Here is a 17,301-nt window from a genome sequence, read left to right as displayed (position 1 = left end):
CCGACTCACAGGTGAAGTGTCACCTCACCTGGAAGGACTGTCTGGGGCCCTGAATGGTGGTGAGGGAGGAAGTGTAAGGGCAGGTGTAGCACTTGTTCCTCTTACAAGGATAAGTGCCAGGAGGGAGATCAGTGGGAAGGATATGTGGGGGATGAGTGGACAAGGGAGTCACGTAGGGAGTGATCCCTGTGGAAAGCAGAAAGAGGGGAGGGAAAGATGTGCTTGGTAGTGGGATCCCGTTGGAAGTTATGGATAATTATATGTTGGATGTGGAGGCTGGTGGGGTGGTAGGTGAGGACAAGGGGGACCCTATCCCAAGTGGGGTGGTGGGCAGATGGGGTAAGGGCAGATGTGCGGGAAATGGGAGAGATGCGTTTGAGAGCAGAGTGGATGGTGGAAGAAGGGAAGCCCCTTTGTTTAAAAAAGGAAGACATCTCCTTCATCCTGGAATGAAAAGCCTCATCCTGAGAGCAGATGTGGCGGAGACGGAGGAATTGTGAGAAGGGGATAGCATTTTTGCAAGAGACAGGGTGGGAAGAGGAATAGTCCAGGTAGCTGTGAGAGTCTGTTGGCTTATAGTAGATATTAGTAGATAGGCCGTCTCCAGAGATGGAGACAGAAAGATCAAGAAAGGGGAAGGAGGTGTCAGAAATAGACCAGGTAAATTTGAGGGCAGGGTGAAAGTTGAAGGCAAAGTTAATGAAGTCAACGAGCTCAGCATGCCTGCAGGAGGCAGCGCCAATGCAGTCATCGATGTAGCAAAGGAAAAGAGGGGGACAGATACCCATATAGGCTTGGAACATGGACTGTTCCACAAAGCCAACAAAAAGGCAGGCATAACTGGGACCCATGCGGGTGCCCATGGCTACACCTTAGGTTTGGAGGAAATGGGAGGAGCCAAAGGAGAAATTATTGAGAGTAGGAACTAATTCGGCTAGACGGAGGAGAGTGGTGGTAGAGGGGAATTGGTTAGGTCTGGAATCCAAAAAGAAGCGGAGAGCTTTGAGACCATCTTGGTGGGGGATGGAGGTATATAGGGACTGGACATCTATGGTGAAAATAAGGCGGTGGGGGCCAGGGAACTTAAAATCATTGAAAAAATTCAAAGCATGAGAAGTGTCACGGATATAGGTGGGAAGGAATTGAACAAGGGGGAATCAAACAGTGTCAAGGTATGCAGAAATAAGTTCGGTGGGGCAGGAGCAAGCTGAGACTTGTTGGTGTTTCGTGTTGAGACCTTTCATAGTTCCTCCAGCATTCTGTGTTTTGTGTTGAGCAGGAAATGTGTTGGTTGTGTGAAAGCGTTTTTTTTCAAGTGAGGCTCCTTGAACACTTGAAGGGAATATACGCTGATAAAGCAAACAAGAACTTGGCTTATATTCAGTCACTTCATGAAAACTTTCAGAAATGGAAAACATTTCAATACATGTTGCCAACACTTCACAACAAAACAGTAATGCTTTGTGTGCTTCATACAACATTTCATTGCTCGCCGCTAAATCTGGAAAGCCCCATAAACTCGAAGAACTGATTTGGTCAGCAGTAAGGAAGGTTCTGAGTATGGTATTGTGTTAGCCACCAGATCAAATAATTAGAGTGATTGTGCTCACTGACAACTGTGTTCAAAGACAAACAGATGAAATGTGTGAGACTATGGAAAACACATTGTGCAAAACAGTACTACAACATTTGCTCTGCAGTTGGATGAGTCAACTCTGAAAGGCAACAAAGCTTCTTGGTTATGTTTGCTTCATGGTAGATGAAAGCATTGTTCAGGAGTTGTTGTAAGGGGACTAGAAACATACAAAGGGAGAGTCAATATTTTGGGTTGTTGAACAATTTTTCAAAGAGAAGGTCATTGCTCTCACCAACATTCTTGCTTGTGCAACAGATGGGGCACCATCAAAGACGGGATGCCACCAAGGGGTAATTACTTTCTTGAAAAAAGCTGTACCAAACATATTTACCATTCACTGTGGAATTCATAGACAACATCATGTCACAAGAAACCCAAATGATCAGTTGCAAAAATCATTACTGTTATCATAGCAATAAATAAAGTCCAACGCTCTCAATTCTCAACTAAGATTTTTTTTTATTGAGAATGATGAAAAATTTGAATGCTTGCTGTTGCATGCAGAAGTCAAATAGAGGGAAACTGTTTGAGACACTTTTATGCGCTTTTTGACACTGATAAAGTTCTTTGATGACTCGAATGCTTCATTCAGTAATCACTTCAAGAATATTATTCTTGACATCGCTGATTTGTCAGAATTATTCACAAAGTTTTATGAAATTAATCTTCAATTGCAAGGAAATTATGTGAACCTTATCAAAATCAAATCATTTTGCTGCACAGTTCTGTCCAATTTAATCCTATTTAAGTTCAACATTAGCTGCTGTAGCCTTTTCCAATTTCCAAGCCTCTCTGAGTTGGAAGAGAATGAATAGATCATGATCTTCAAGTATACTGTGACCACATGAGTGAAAGATGTGTTGGAGAGATTTCAGGACCTTCTCTTGGTCCAAATTTCAGAATGGGTGATAAATCCATTCCTGAACACTTGTAATGAGGAATTAACATAAAGGATGAAGTTAGAACTGACATTGCTACAAAATGACTTAGGGCTAAAGCTGAGGTTCAAAAAAAAAATTATGTAAGACTTTTTGGTTGCAGAAAGAAATTTCTAAATGCTATCCCGCACTGTGCAAAAGGGTCAAGATGTTCTTTATTACCTTTCAAACATCATATTTAATGGAGCATCGTTTCTGTGCAGTCACCTAACTTCTTTCAAAGCAGCAAAACAGACTGCAAATTTTTTTAATTTTTTTTTTAATTGAATTTTCAAATTGGTTACAGAAAGAAAAAAGAAAATTATCAACCCTTCCCCCCTCCCCCCAACATGTCCCTACAGAAAAAAAAAGAAAAAAGAAAGAAAGAATGCCTGGATATCGGAAGATCCCCACATGCTCCATGGAGTTCATAATAGCTTTAATATGCATATTTCTTTCCCCAGATAACCAATAATTTTATCTTCGGAGCACCTATATATTTAATCCTAGTTTTTGTAAATAAGGGCGCCAAATTTTCAGAAATATTTCATATTTATCTCTTAAATTATAAGTAATTTTTTCAAGTGGAATGCAGCTAAAAATTTCATTCTTCCAATAATCTATACTTAAGTATGAATCCAATTTCTAAGTAACTGCAATAGCCTTTTTGGCTACTGCCAATGCAATTTTTATGAATTCTTTCTGATATTTATTCAATTTGGATTTTGATTTTATCCCTTCAATATCACCTAGTAAAAATAATATTGGATTGTGTGGAAGAAACTGCAAATTACTGAGTGTGGGGATGACATTCAGCCTAATGTGGAGAAGCTGATATCACTGCACCAACTCCATCCATTTCATCGAAAGGTCAAAAAGCAATGAATAGTAAATAGTTGGACTACTAATGTACACTGTATAATGTTGATGAAAAATATACTGTAATTAAATAAAGAAATAATTGTATTTGTAGCTTTAAATCAATGTAATTTTTGCAATTAATTATCACTGCTTGGAATTTGCAGTTCCTATTTTCTTTCACTGTGCATCGTAAATTAAAATTCTTTACAGTTTTTATGTAATGGCCAGAAAGGGAGAGAGGAGCACTGAGGATGTGGCCTGAGAACCTAGGGGATGGTAACACAAAAAGTCTGGGAACCACTGCTCTAGATGGACTATATTGGTGTCTTGTGATTGTGTTAAGGAAGATAAGAGTGTGCAGACAAACAGTAGTTATTAGCAACTTCTAAATAACTGATGTGATTATTTTAAAGTGGAATAGCTGTTGTTGCCAATCTTTGCAGTGGTGTAATCTTTGCAATGGTAAACATTAAGTTTTTGAAATGTTTCTACAGTTTAAACAATGTAGCCGCCATGTTTTGCACTGGATTCGACCATAATCAATAGGTTGCTCTGCACCACGACTACTGCACAAAAGCCTACATTTGCTTTCTCATTTACGTTAGCAATGAAGTCGGGAAAGCTGGGTCTCTGTGCATATGATACGTGTAAATAAATCAGTGTTTAAAACAATGCATCATTGTGATAATAGTAACATCGGGGTAAGAATTAGCCTTACATAATAATCACTGACATTTACACAAGTTTATCTTTCATATTTTAAAAAAATATTTATTAAAACTACACTGTACATTCCATTTTTACAGACATTAAAACGTAATGTTTTCTGTATCTATGTAATTGAAATTAATTCAATGTGTCTTTTTATTGTAAAATTTTAGCAAACATCAAAATCTGAACTTTAGTCCTCAGCATCTACATACAGAACATTATAAATAAAATGCTTTTTAAAAAATAACAAAGTGAGAGTGAAGTGCAAGATTTATCATGCATAATGTAAAAATTACAATTCAAATCTGAACAGGATATAGTTTTCAGACTAAAAAATTCTTACACCTTACCAAAACCCACACATCCTTCTTGATAAGAACCACTATCTAAAAGTTCATAGGCTCTTGCCCCAGAAATTGTCTCTCCTTTTCTGAGCACGCTCAAGGACTTGAGAGGCGAGTGAACTAGACGCTGCAGACCGTGCAGATATTTGTGACATTCGATCATCCTCTGAAAGAGAGAATGAACCAGGCTAGAATCACATTTTAATAATTTTGTCTGAGCTTTAGAACACCTTCATTATCACAAGCTCATGAATGACCGATCTTTGGACAAAAGGCCACAATCCTAGTTTTAATAATACTACGTTGATGTAAATAATGTTATATTATGTAGAAATAAATACAATTCAGAACTATGTTGGATAAAAAATAGATATAGGCAATTCAGAGCAATACACACAAAATGCTGGAGGAAGTCTGCATGTTAAGCAGCATACATGTAAGTCAATAAATAGATGAGGTTTTGGGTCAACACATTTTGGAATTGCCTAGTAAAAGCTGTGTATTGGTGGGAATCAAGAAATTCCTTCAGTTTTTACTAGGCAGTTCTGAAGGATTGCACCCCGAAACATGAATTGTTTATTCATTTCCATAGATACTGCCTAACCTGCTGAGTTCCTTCAGCATTTTGTGTGTGCGTTGCTCTGTATTTCTAGCAGCTGCAGAACCCCTGGTGTTGATTACAGGCAACTCAGTCCTGACAGTTAAGAAGAAAGGTAATTTGGCATGGCCCATTTGACTTTCACTAACTTTTATCGATGCACCATCGAATCCACCTGTCTGGATGCTTCATGGCTTGATATGGAAACTGCTCTGCCCGAGACACAGCTCACTATGTCACAAAAACTAGCCTCCCTGCCATGGACTCTGACTACACTCCTCACCATCACAGTAAAGCAGTCAGCATAATTAAAATCCCTACTAGTCATTGTTTGTTCTTTCCCCTACCACTGGACAGAATACAGTCGGCCCTCCTTATCCGTGGGGGATTAGTTCTGGGACCCCCCCCCCCCGAATACCAAAAAACGCGGATGCTCAAGTCCCTTATTTAACCTGTCTCAATGCGATGGTCTTTAGGACCCAGCACAGCTCTGAATCTGCAGTGTTTCTGTTCATGAAAATAATCACGATTGAAAATAAAGTGGAAATAATAAAGCAATCGGAAAGAGGTAAAACGCCATCGGTCATTGGAAAAGCGTTAGGCATTAGTCAATGATCGGAACAATTTTAATGGAGCATTTTAAAGGCCCTGCCCCAATGAAAGCTACAATTATTACTAAGTAGCGCAGTGGTTTAATTATTGAAATATATATGTTTCTTAAATGTTTTATATGCAGAAAGGTAAAATATATACTATATACTAAGGCAAATGTTTTACTAACTGAGGCTACATAATACCAGATGTACCTGTTCTGACTTCAAATCCAACTTAAAGATGGACTCAGGAACAGAACTCGTTCATAACCTGGGAACTGCCTGTACTTTTAAATCATTTCTAGATTATTTATAATACCTAATACAATGTAAATGCTATGTAAATAGTTGTTAGACTGCATTGTTTAGGGAAAAATGACAAGAAAAAGTAGTCTGTACGTGCTCAAACAACGAGTGCTAGAGAGAGAACTTCCGGGTTTTCCTGATCCATGGTCGGTTGAATCCACGCATGCGGAACCCACGGATAAGGAGGGCCGACTGTATATAAAATCTAGAAAGCACATTACTACAAAGGACAGCTCCTAGTGCACCGTTATAAGACAGTTAAATGGGTTGCTAGTATGATGATAGACTCACAATCTACCTCATTATAACCTTGCACCTGTCCACCTGCTCAGCAACTTCTCTGTAGCTGCAGTACTTCATTCTGCACCCTCTTATTGTTTTACCTTGTACTCTCTTAATGCGTTGAATGATGAAATGATCCACGTGGATGGCATGCAAAACAATGTTTTCACTTTAATTCAATACAGTAATTTTCCAGCACTATTCCCATTTCTCTTGATTTCCTTAATGCCATGAAATCTGTCAATCTCTCAACTGAGCTTCCAGAGCCATCTGGTTTAAGATTTGGAAAGGTTCATAACTCTTGAGTGAAGACTTTACACTCTCCCTATCAATCTTTATCAAATTCCAGCCGTGAACATCTCTATTATCATTCATAAGGATATCCAACCTCCTCTTAAATGCATCTATCAATATACTAACTAATTTAAAAGAATTCTTTCTTTCACCAAAAGATATCCAGTTTGGTCAGTGCTTTTCATTCTGTATACCTTAACATTCCTGACTTCATCCTTGTGAACATTCTCTGCACCTTCTCCAGTGTTTTTATGTTTTATATAATGTGGTGACCAGACCTAGAATTGCATGCAATGTTCTAAGTTTGAACTAATCAAGGTCCAAAATGGAATGAAAATTTAAAATACACTGCTAATTCAATATAAATTTAGAGGTTTGGAAGTATTAAACCAGCCACGAACCATCTGTGGAAAGAGAAACAGACATTTCAGGTTAAAGATTGTTCATCAGAACAGTTTGAGGTTTCATAAGGTTTGGCGTAATTTCCTCACTTTCCAATTCTCTCTAAAAATGAAACCTAATTCAAGTTATTGCTCACACATGGTGCAGCTTTTAGTGGTTATGTACTTTGTTCCTCTATCCCACTCATGTCTTTGATTTTATCCTAAACTATCACTGTAAATTATGAATAGCAGTGATCTCAACACTGATCATTGTGGAACACTACTTGTTCCACTGCAAACTACACTTTAGTCATTCTCTCTACTTTCGGTCCTGAAAACAGCTTGTTCACTTGCAAACCTACAGATATTGGAAATCCAAAGCAACACACACAAAATGCTGGTGGAACTCAGAAGGTCAGGCAGCATCTATGGAAATGAGTAAACATTCAACATTTCAGGTTGAGACCTTTCGGGGGTTATGGTACTTGATGAAGGTTCTCCGCCTGAATCGTCAACTGTAGACTCTTTTCCATAGATGCTGCCTGGTCTGCCGAGTTCCTCCAGCGTTTGTTGCTTTGTAGTCTGCTGGTTGTCCTCCAACTCCATATTCTCTGACTTCATGTATTAGTCTATCATGGCATATTTTACTAAAGGGCATTTGAAAACCTATATCACTTAAACCTTTGGTAATACTACTTCCTTCTTTCATCTTTTCAAAATGATAATCAATAAATTTGGTCAAACAAGAACTTCCATTTTGAAATTCATGTTGATTATCAATGACACTTTACATCTCATTGTTATTGCATTTAACTGATTTAACCTGTCTGACAAGAGATTATATTCAGAACATAAGAACCTTCAACCAGGTTAGGTTATGCTGAAAAAAATTAGTTGAAGGACAAGGGTGGGTGGTGATTCCCATGGATCACAGGCTGGGTTTGACGAATTGGTCTGATTGGCTGACTTCTGTTCTGTAAATTGGATATAATCCATACTGCAATCTGTCCATCAGCACTATACTTTGGAATTTCTTCAGAGGATTTCATCTCTTTACAACTTATTTCACTATCAGATACATAAGTTACATAACGTGATTTGTAAATGAATCCAATAATTATCTTATTTATAGCGCCTAATGCTATTTCTTAAATTCATTAAATTTGTATTTGAAAAAAAGTGTGAACTGTAATTGAAAATTCACTTTGTATTTTGTGTGTGTTGCTTGAAAATTCACTTGTTATTTTATTAACTGAACAAGCTTCATCACTCTGAACAAAATGGTATATAATAATTTTGGAATAAAGATCATTTGCTTTTAAAAGCTGCTGTAATTTATAACCATCCAGAGCACTTTCAATTAGATGCAAGTGTCTCAAAAGAGAGTGAAAAATTAGGCTTTATCATGAGTATAAAACAATTTGACATGGATCTCTATGCAATTAACTCTATGCAAGACCTTGCTTATAACCCTAACCCTAAATACAGAAGAAATGACTAGAAATAGATAAATATTTTAATTCTAAATCTGTGCTCCAAGACCATGGGATGTTAACCGTATCATCATTTAAATAATTCATATGATGTTTTATATTTATTTTGAGTGGATTGTCTATCAACATTTTGTCTTGTTCTACTGAACAAATAGAACCCTGGCAGCAAATTTTTCATCTCCTGTTATTAAGTTATGCCAAGACCAATCCACTGGTTTAACTCACAATTATTGCCAATAAAAGTACACTGCAAAAAAAAAAAGAGCAGGGAGAAATGAAGTTAAAACATGAGAATAAACCAACATACTACATAGATTTATTCCAAGTTAACATTTAGATCTTACTCACTGGATTGCTCTTCCTCATTATGAGATGAAATGCACCCTAAATGATCTTTGGATAAGATAGTTTTCAGAATAATAACCGTCAAGACCTCAATTAACCTTATCAACCTTCATAAGATAGTGGAATTAAATTTTAACAGATTATGCAGAGGGTATCTACATTTGCACAAACAGTGAATAATTATGATAATTTGAACAAATGAATTGAAACACTGTATGAATATCCTAAACTCAATCTAAACAAGACCGCATTTAAATATAATAAAATATACTTATGTTCGCTACCTAAAATGCAATTAACAATTTAACTATTTCTTACATATCAGCAGATTTGATCCTGGCTGTTCACATCTTTTCCTTGCCTATCTATTTCTTTCTTAATTCTACCAATTAATATATTACAATCAAGATAAGACATGATAATAACTGGAACACATTAAGATGGAGAGTTATCTAAATTCCATATGGGCTGTTATTCAATTACTACATGTAAAACACCTATAAAATGCTTGTATTGTAATTTATTAGCTTAGGCATTTTCAGATATCAAGTCAAGACAACCATGCATCAAAATAAGACTGCCTTAGAAAAAAATCTCATTATTTAAATATCTACTAGCATGTGAGCTTTATTCTTCATTCCAAAATTCTAAATTATATTTGAAGCTTCTCTTTATTGAATAAACTCATATTTCTTTCTTTTTCCTAGAGCTGGATTTTTTTAATTATTCATTCCGTTTCTTCCAGTGGCTGTTAGAATGCAAGACCATAAAACCATAAGACATAGGAGCAAAATTAAGCCATTTGGCCCATTGAGTCTGCTCTGTCATTCACGTATGGTTGATCTTTTTGCCCCTCCTCAGCCCCACTCCTTGGCCTTCTCCCTGTAACCTTTGATGCCATGTCTAATCATGAAACCTATCAACCTCTACTGTAAATACACCAATGACCTGGCCTCCACAGCTGCCTATGGTAACAAACTCCACAAATTCACCACCTTTTGGCTAAAGAAATTTCTCCACATCTCTGTTTGAAATGGTTGCTCCTCTATCATGAGGCTTTGCCCTCTTGTCCTAGACACACCCACCATGGGAAACATGCTTTCCACATCTACTCTGTCTAGGCCTTTCAACATTCAAAAGATTTCAATGAGATCATCCCTCATCCATCTATATTCCAGTGAGTACAGACGCAGAGCCATCAAACTTTCCTTGTATGATAACCCTTTCATTCCCAGAATCATCCTTGTGAACCTCCTCTTAACACTCTCCAGTACCAGCACATCTTTTCTTAAATGAGCCCAAAACTGTTCACAATACTCAAGCTGAGGTCTCACTTCTGCCTTATAAAGCCTCAGATTATATCCCTGTTCCGGAAATTAATTCTAACATTGCATTTGCCTTCCTCACCACCAACTCAACCTGCCAGTTAACCCAAGTCGCTTTGCACCTCTGATTTTTGGATTTTCTCTCCGTTTTTCAAAATTGTTTTCATTTGCCACTTTCTTGCCCATTTACCTTACCCAAGTCCTTCTGCAGCTTACCCATTTCCTCAGCGCTACCTGCTCCTCCAGCAATCTTCGTATCGTCTGCAAACTTAGCGACAAAGCCATCTATTGATATGCAACATAAAAAGAAGCGGACCCAACTCTGACCTCTGCGGAACACCACTAGTCACTGGCAACCAAACAGAAAAGGATCCTTTTCTTCTCACTCGCTGCCTCTTACCAATCAGCCAATACTCTAATCATGCCAATAACTTTCCTGTAATACCATGGGCTCTAAACTTGGAAAGAAGCCTGTGTAGAACCTTGTCAAAGGCCTTCTGAAAGTCTAAATATACAATATCCACTGCATCCCCTTTAACTATCCTACTTGTAATCTCTTCAAAAAAATTCCAACAGGCTCATCAGGCAAGATTTTCCCTGAAGGAAACCATGCTGACTTTGTCCTATCTAGTCTTGTGTTACCAAATACTCCATAACCTCATCCTTAACAATTGACTCCAACTGATTTATAATTTCCTTTCTGCTGCCTCTCTTAAAGAGTGGAGTGACATTTGCAATTTTCCAATCCTCTGGCACAATGCTAGAGTCCAGTGATTTTTGAAAGATCATTACTAATTCCCCCACAATCTCTACTGCTACCTTTTTCAGAATACTAGGGTGCAGTTCGTCAGGTTCAGGTAACTTATGTACCCTTGCACCTTTCAGTTTTTTTAGCATCCTTTCCCTTGTAATAGTAACTGCATTCATTTCTCTTCCCTCACACCATTCAACATCTGGTATACAGCTAGTATCTTGCAAAATACTCATTTAGTTCATCTGCCAGCTCCTTCATCCCCCATTATTATTTCTCTAGCCTCATTTTCTAATGGTCCTATATCCACTCTCATTTCTCTTTAATTTTTTGTGTACTTTAAAAAGCTTTTACTATTCACTTTGATATTATTTGCTAGCATACTTTCATATTTCATCTTTTCCCTCCTAATCACTCATAGTTGCTCTCTGTAGATTTTTAAAAACTTCCCAATCCTCTATCCTCTTTTGCTTTTACATTAGCTTTGACTTCCATTGTCAGCCATGGTTGTACTATTTTGCCATTTGAATATTTCTTCATTTTTGGAATACATCTATCCTGCACCTTCCTCATTTTTCCCAGAAACTCACGCCATTGCTGCTCTGCTGGCATCCCTGTCAGCAGCTCCTTCCAATTTACTTTGGCCAACTCCTCTCTCATACCACTGTAATCTCCCATACTCCACTGAAATACTGCTACATCAGACTTTACTTTCTACCTGTCAAATTTCAAATTGAATGCAATAATATTGTGATCACTGGTTCCTAAGGGTTCTTTTACCTTAAACTCCCTAATCGCCTCCAGTTCATTACATAACACATAATCCAGTATAGCTGATCCGCTAGTAGGCTCAACAACAAAGGGCTCTAAAAAGTCATCTTGTAGGCATTCAACAAATTCACTCTCTTAAGATCAATTACCAACCTGATTTTCCCAATCGACCTGCATGTTAAAATCTCTCATGACTATCATAACATTGTCCTTTTTGACACACATTTACTATTTTTCATTGTAATGTGTGGTCCACATCCCAGTTACTGTTGGGAGTCCTGTATATGACTGCCATCAAGGTCCTTTTACCCTTGCAATTTCTTAACTCAACCCACAAGGATTCAACATCTTCCGATCCTACATCACATCTTTCTACTGACTTGATGCCATTCTTTACCAGCAGAACCATACCACCCCCTCTACCTACCTTCCTATCCCTTTGTCCAAAGTATAACCTTGGACAGTCAGCTCCCAACTACTACCATCCTTCAGCCACAGTTCACGATGGCCACAACGTCATACCCAACAATATGTAATTGTGCAACAAGATCATCCCCCTTATTTCTTTAACTCTGTGCTTTGGGATATGCCATGTTGACTACTGTATTTGCTGCCCTTTTTGATTCTACATCTCTAATGCACTGATACGCACCCTGTTGGATGTTCATTTTGTCCTATCATCTGCTTGCCCTTCCCGACAGTATGACTCCATGCTATCTTTGCTTCTTTACCATCCTTCCCATCCTGAGTCCCTTCATTCCTGTTCCCACCACCTTGTCAAATTAACAGCTCTAACAAAACTGCCTGCAAGAATATTGGTCCCCCTCAGAAGCAGGTGCAACCCGTCACTTTTGAACAGGTCATTCCTCCCCCAGTAGAGATTCCAATGATCCAAGAACTTGAAGCCCTACCTCCTACACCAGCTTCTCAGCCAAGCATTTATCAGTCAAATTATTCTGTTTCTATCCTCACTGACACATGACACGGGTAGCAATCCAGAAATTACTACCCTAGAGGTCCTGCTTCTCAGCTTTCTGGCTAGCTCTCTAAATTCTCTATTCGAGACCTCTTTGCTTTTCTTTCCTATGTCAATATGGTGAGGAGTCACTGAAATGCTTCAGTATCAACTCAAAAAAAGCTCTGTTATACCAAGGTATAAATTCTTTAATAAATATAGCTCAAACAATATAATAAACCAGATTTGAACTATATTTGGAAAAAAAAAACTATACAAGTACCATTATCTGCAGGATCTGGATCTGTTGCTTGTAACTTCAGCAGGCTGGTCCTTGGTCCTCCAGTATTACCTTCAATTGAATTAAAGTAGGAACTTAATATTGAATCTCACTACACAGTTCTCTCCAGATTTTTAAACATCCATTAACCCCAACAAAATTACATATTTTAAAGGACATATTTATACTTACTTGAATTATTTTCAATTATATTACTCTTGTAATGCTAGAAACTTCACAAGAGAGTAGTGTTTACAGTGAAATATTATTCCATTCATAGCATGGACACCATCAAAACCCAACACATGCACATGCACATCCATCTCCATCAGTAGTATGTACAGGAGGTGATGCTTCAAGACAGACACATTGTTCACCAAAGACACAACTATCTTCTCAGAGCGACTATCAGCCATGAGGCACAGGAGCTTGAAGTACCACACCTCTAGGTTCAAGAGCAGCTACTTTCTTTGAACCATTAAATTGCTGAAGCAACTGAAACAACCCTGCTCACTAAAGTTTAGCAACTCTATGACTTAAATCACTTTGCACTAAAATGCACTTTATGGTGTAATTGTGTTCATTTTTGTAAAAGTTGTGTTTTATTTATGTCTTTCTTGTGAATGTTGTTTATATGATTTTAAGTGCCTGTATGTTGCTGAAAATAAGTTATTTATTGTAACTGTGCCACATGCTCTTATACACAGGACAATAAACTTGACCTTGACTTTTGACTAACACATCACGTTTACAGAAGGACTGAATTTCACTGCCACAACAGAACTGAACAATGTTTCAATAATTGAACATTAAGGGGCATGAATAATTGAACTGCTACCCATGAAGTATTGTTCTAACAAACTAAAAATTCCGGGGAAGCACAAAATCATACCATCAGTGCATCCATCCAAGTCATTTACACAAATTGTGAAAGATTAGCTCCCATTATCCATCCCTGTGGAACAGCATTCATTATATCTTGTCAAGTGAAAAAAGAGTCCATTTACGCTTATTTCCTATTTCTTGTTAGTCAATGTTACAACATGTTACCTCCTACACCATGGGTTTTCATTTTCCCCATTAACCTTTGTAGTGGCTCCCTCCCTAGATTTTTTTTGGAAACCTAAGTACATGCTATTTGCAGCTTCTGTATATTGCCTTTCCTCTTTTGGCAATGAATCTCTGCATTTGCCTGTTTCAGCTGTCTCTTTATACCGTCCTTAATAATGAGTTTAACAAGTTACCGTTATGCTGGAACTCTGGATGTCTAAGCGTTCCTTGTATCCGATAAGGGAAGGTCCTAGAGAGCGAAGGAGTAATTGAAGCAGACATTTGATCAAAAGGAGGATGAGACTTTAATGATGCTTGAACAGAAGGCAAGATCTTTGCATAGGATGGAGTACTGTAATCTGCAGGCATGCATTCTTCCCTCAAAGGGATAGGATCACGCGTCAAAACACCAGCTGCTGGAGAATGTCTTAGCAATTCAGTCTAAGTAGTAAAGAAAGATCATTTATAGTTAAGTCTTATTAAAATCTTCTATAAAGGTTTTACTACAAAAACAAAGGTTGCACTGCGTTCCTCAATGACTCATTGGACATGTAACAACGTCATAATGGCAGGGTCCATAGACCTGAAAATTACAGGATTAAACTCAAGTCTATTGTTATCCAAGTTCAGCTCAAGAAAGAGCTGAAGATGGATAAATAGGAAAAAGAGGAAATCTTCTGGAGTTCCCAATTATGATTGTAATCAAGTAACTCTTGCTGGAAAACACCAGGTATGATGTTAAAGAAAACTATTTATCTACAAACACATTAGTGAGCATTGTGAATTCATCATATTTTCAAAAAATAGCCCCTGGAATAAATCACAACAGATAGCAACTTCCACCCAACTTAAAGCAAATGTATAGATATGCATATTAGTATATTTCCCAAATGTTATTTAATTCTTAACTTGGGCCTCTTTTAATTAGAATATCAATTACTTCATATATATCAGATGGTACTTCCTATTAATCAAAATTTCATTTTGCTTTCACCAAATTTTAAATGACACTCTTAATATAGCATAATATAAGTGGAATTTTAAGAAGTGTAATGCCCATACAAATTTCTCATCATAGTTCACACAAGACTGCAGTTTACATTAAGTATAAAATGGTATAAATACCTTAGATATTTATAAATTATGATCTTCCATTCTCCAAAAGGGAAGGAAACAAGTAGCACTACAATGCCAGTTTCTTAGTGCACCACATGTCTTTAATTACTTTGCTCAGAAGTGTCTAGATCCAGAAATTTTGGTAGACTAACAAGCCAAAAGATTCACAGTCTCTCAAATCCCTCACATAGAAATTCTGTACCTTTTTCATGCCTGATGCTTCTGAAATATGATAATGTGAATATGATTTTCCCAATGGAGGCTGACTTTTCCTACGATGGGGTGATGGTGATCTGACTTGGCGAGGAGCAACCAAAACAGCACCTCCTGGTAGATTAAAATCATTAAAATGAAGAATTAATTAGCTGCATGTAGTTATCTGAGTTTTGTAGGTTATATTTAGTTATTTTTCTCTATTTTCACCAACCTCCTCTACTTCCTTCCTTCCCTAAAACCTTCAATGCAACAAATATTTATGATTTTAGAAATTATATCTTCCATAAGACCTTATATGATCATCTAAAATTCTAGGACACACTGAACCAACTCCTAGAACTCCTAGCCTGACCTTATGACCTTATTATGTCCAAATTCTCATCAATGTTCCTGTGAAGAAATTTGAAGAACTTCAGAATACTTCTGTCACTTTTCCACATTCCCATATATTTGGACCATTTTCTGCAATTTATTTTAACTTCCCCTGATTCTCCATAAATGAGCGATTTGGTTAAATTTATGCTGACAGTCCCAACCAGTATAAATATATTTACTTGTCATAATATGCTGGTTTAGAAAGAAGGTTGAACATGGTGCAAGGAATACCAACTAAATTTTGCTCATAAGCAAAATATGATCCACAGCAAAGCAAATTAAAACAAGCTTCAGAATGAAACACTTTAAAGTAGTGTACAAAATTATTTTTAAATTTAGTATCATGCTAGCCAGTCATTTTATTACACATACAGATTTTCACAACTTTTGAACATATAATTAAATGCATTGCTATTTAATAAAGATTGTTTAAAAATGACATTTTCACTACATCAATAAATGACTGTACCAATGGCTGGTGTGGTCAGATCATGATGAGTTCGATGGACTCCACCAGTTGCCTTCAGCTTTGGAGTAGGCAGTCGCCCACCTGCATCAGATCCAAATTCAGACTGTCCATTTGAGTCTGAATTTCCAGTTACCACATCCTGTCCATTTACAGGGGCTGTTTCTCTAGAAATTTAATGAAGTTAACATTGAATTTTGTACAGTTCTTCTAACAATTAGTTTTTAGATTAATGAGAAAAAAACTTGTGCATGAAAAGGTTTCGACAATCAGCTCTCCCAAATTGTATAATTAATAACTACGGAAGAAAAGCTTTAAAAAAACACAATGCCAATATAATATAGACCACACAATTAATGATATCAAAAACTCTGCTCAAAATTCATAGTTGTCAACTACACATAATTTTGAAAAACTGGATTAAGGACAACTTTAAATTTTGAGATCTTCAGTCAAATTTCTGCACACAGCTTTTCATTTGTTCAAATAACTATTATATGATTACAAAAATAAAGATCACTTACATGGAAGTTTTATATAAATTTGTAAACATTTGAAAGAAATCAGGTGAATTTGATTGCATTAAATTAATTTTGCTATACTTTTATTCCAAGGATTAAACATTATTTATTTTTTTTCCTCATTCACTTTCCAGCCCCTCTCCCACACCCTTCCATTGCAATTTGATAGAAATTTCTATCTACCTTTCCACAACTGCTTCCACTTCTGCATTTCCCTCAACCATCTCCTTACTTTCACAGTTTTGGCCTTGGTCACCTTCTCTTAGTTCTGCTTCATGTGGCTTATCGTCCTCAACACTCCATGCCAATTTTCTGCTGACTGGTAGAGTAGGAACATCTGAAGTACCATTCTGCATTGTTTCATTGTAGTTTTTAGTTGCCCTTGGTGATACTATAGCACTTTGTTCTGTAGAGCAATGATTTTTTTGAATGCTGGAAATGTTGGGTGTTTCTCTGGCCCTATAAATATAAATAAATATTTCACTGCTAGGGAATATTCTCTACACATTATCAGTATTATGAAATGATTTGTGGGTCTTGAATATATAACATTTACATGTCACTCATGGCATATATTTCATTAAAGAAAGCCACAAAATTCATATATATAAAATATAAAACATTAATATTTTAAAGGATTTTGACAGTTATGCAACAAGACATTTGTAGTGTTGCCAATGAAAGCATTTTGGTACATAATAAAATACAAGAT

The 17,301-nt window shown here is 36.9% G+C and overlaps 1 protein-coding gene across 1 annotated transcript in view; it reads right to left on the bottom strand.

Annotated features, from left to right (window-relative positions):
- Positions 1-4,158: 4,158 nt before the first annotated feature.
- The window catches only part of mdm1 (Mdm1 nuclear protein), a 30,756-nt gene continuing 17,613 nt past the window's right edge, over positions 4,159-17,301 (bottom strand). The window contains exons 10-15 of the mRNA XM_059978342.1: positions 16,773-17,048; positions 16,072-16,235; positions 15,214-15,338; positions 14,090-14,336; positions 12,849-12,917; positions 4,159-4,635 (exon numbers count right to left, since the gene is read on the bottom strand). Of these exons, the coding sequence (XP_059834325.1) occupies positions 4,520-4,635; positions 12,849-12,917; positions 14,090-14,336; positions 15,214-15,338; positions 16,072-16,235; positions 16,773-17,048 (997 nt within the window). The 3' untranslated portion in view covers positions 4,159-4,519. The remainder of the gene's footprint in view (positions 4,636-12,848; positions 12,918-14,089; positions 14,337-15,213; positions 15,339-16,071; positions 16,236-16,772; positions 17,049-17,301) is intronic.

The sequence above is a fragment of the Hypanus sabinus genome, chromosome 8, assembly GCF_030144855.1.
Source record: "Hypanus sabinus isolate sHypSab1 chromosome 8, sHypSab1.hap1, whole genome shotgun sequence".
NCBI lineage: Eukaryota > Metazoa > Chordata > Chondrichthyes > Myliobatiformes > Dasyatidae > Hypanus > Hypanus sabinus.
This window is presented reverse-complemented; position numbering and strand designations above follow the sequence as displayed.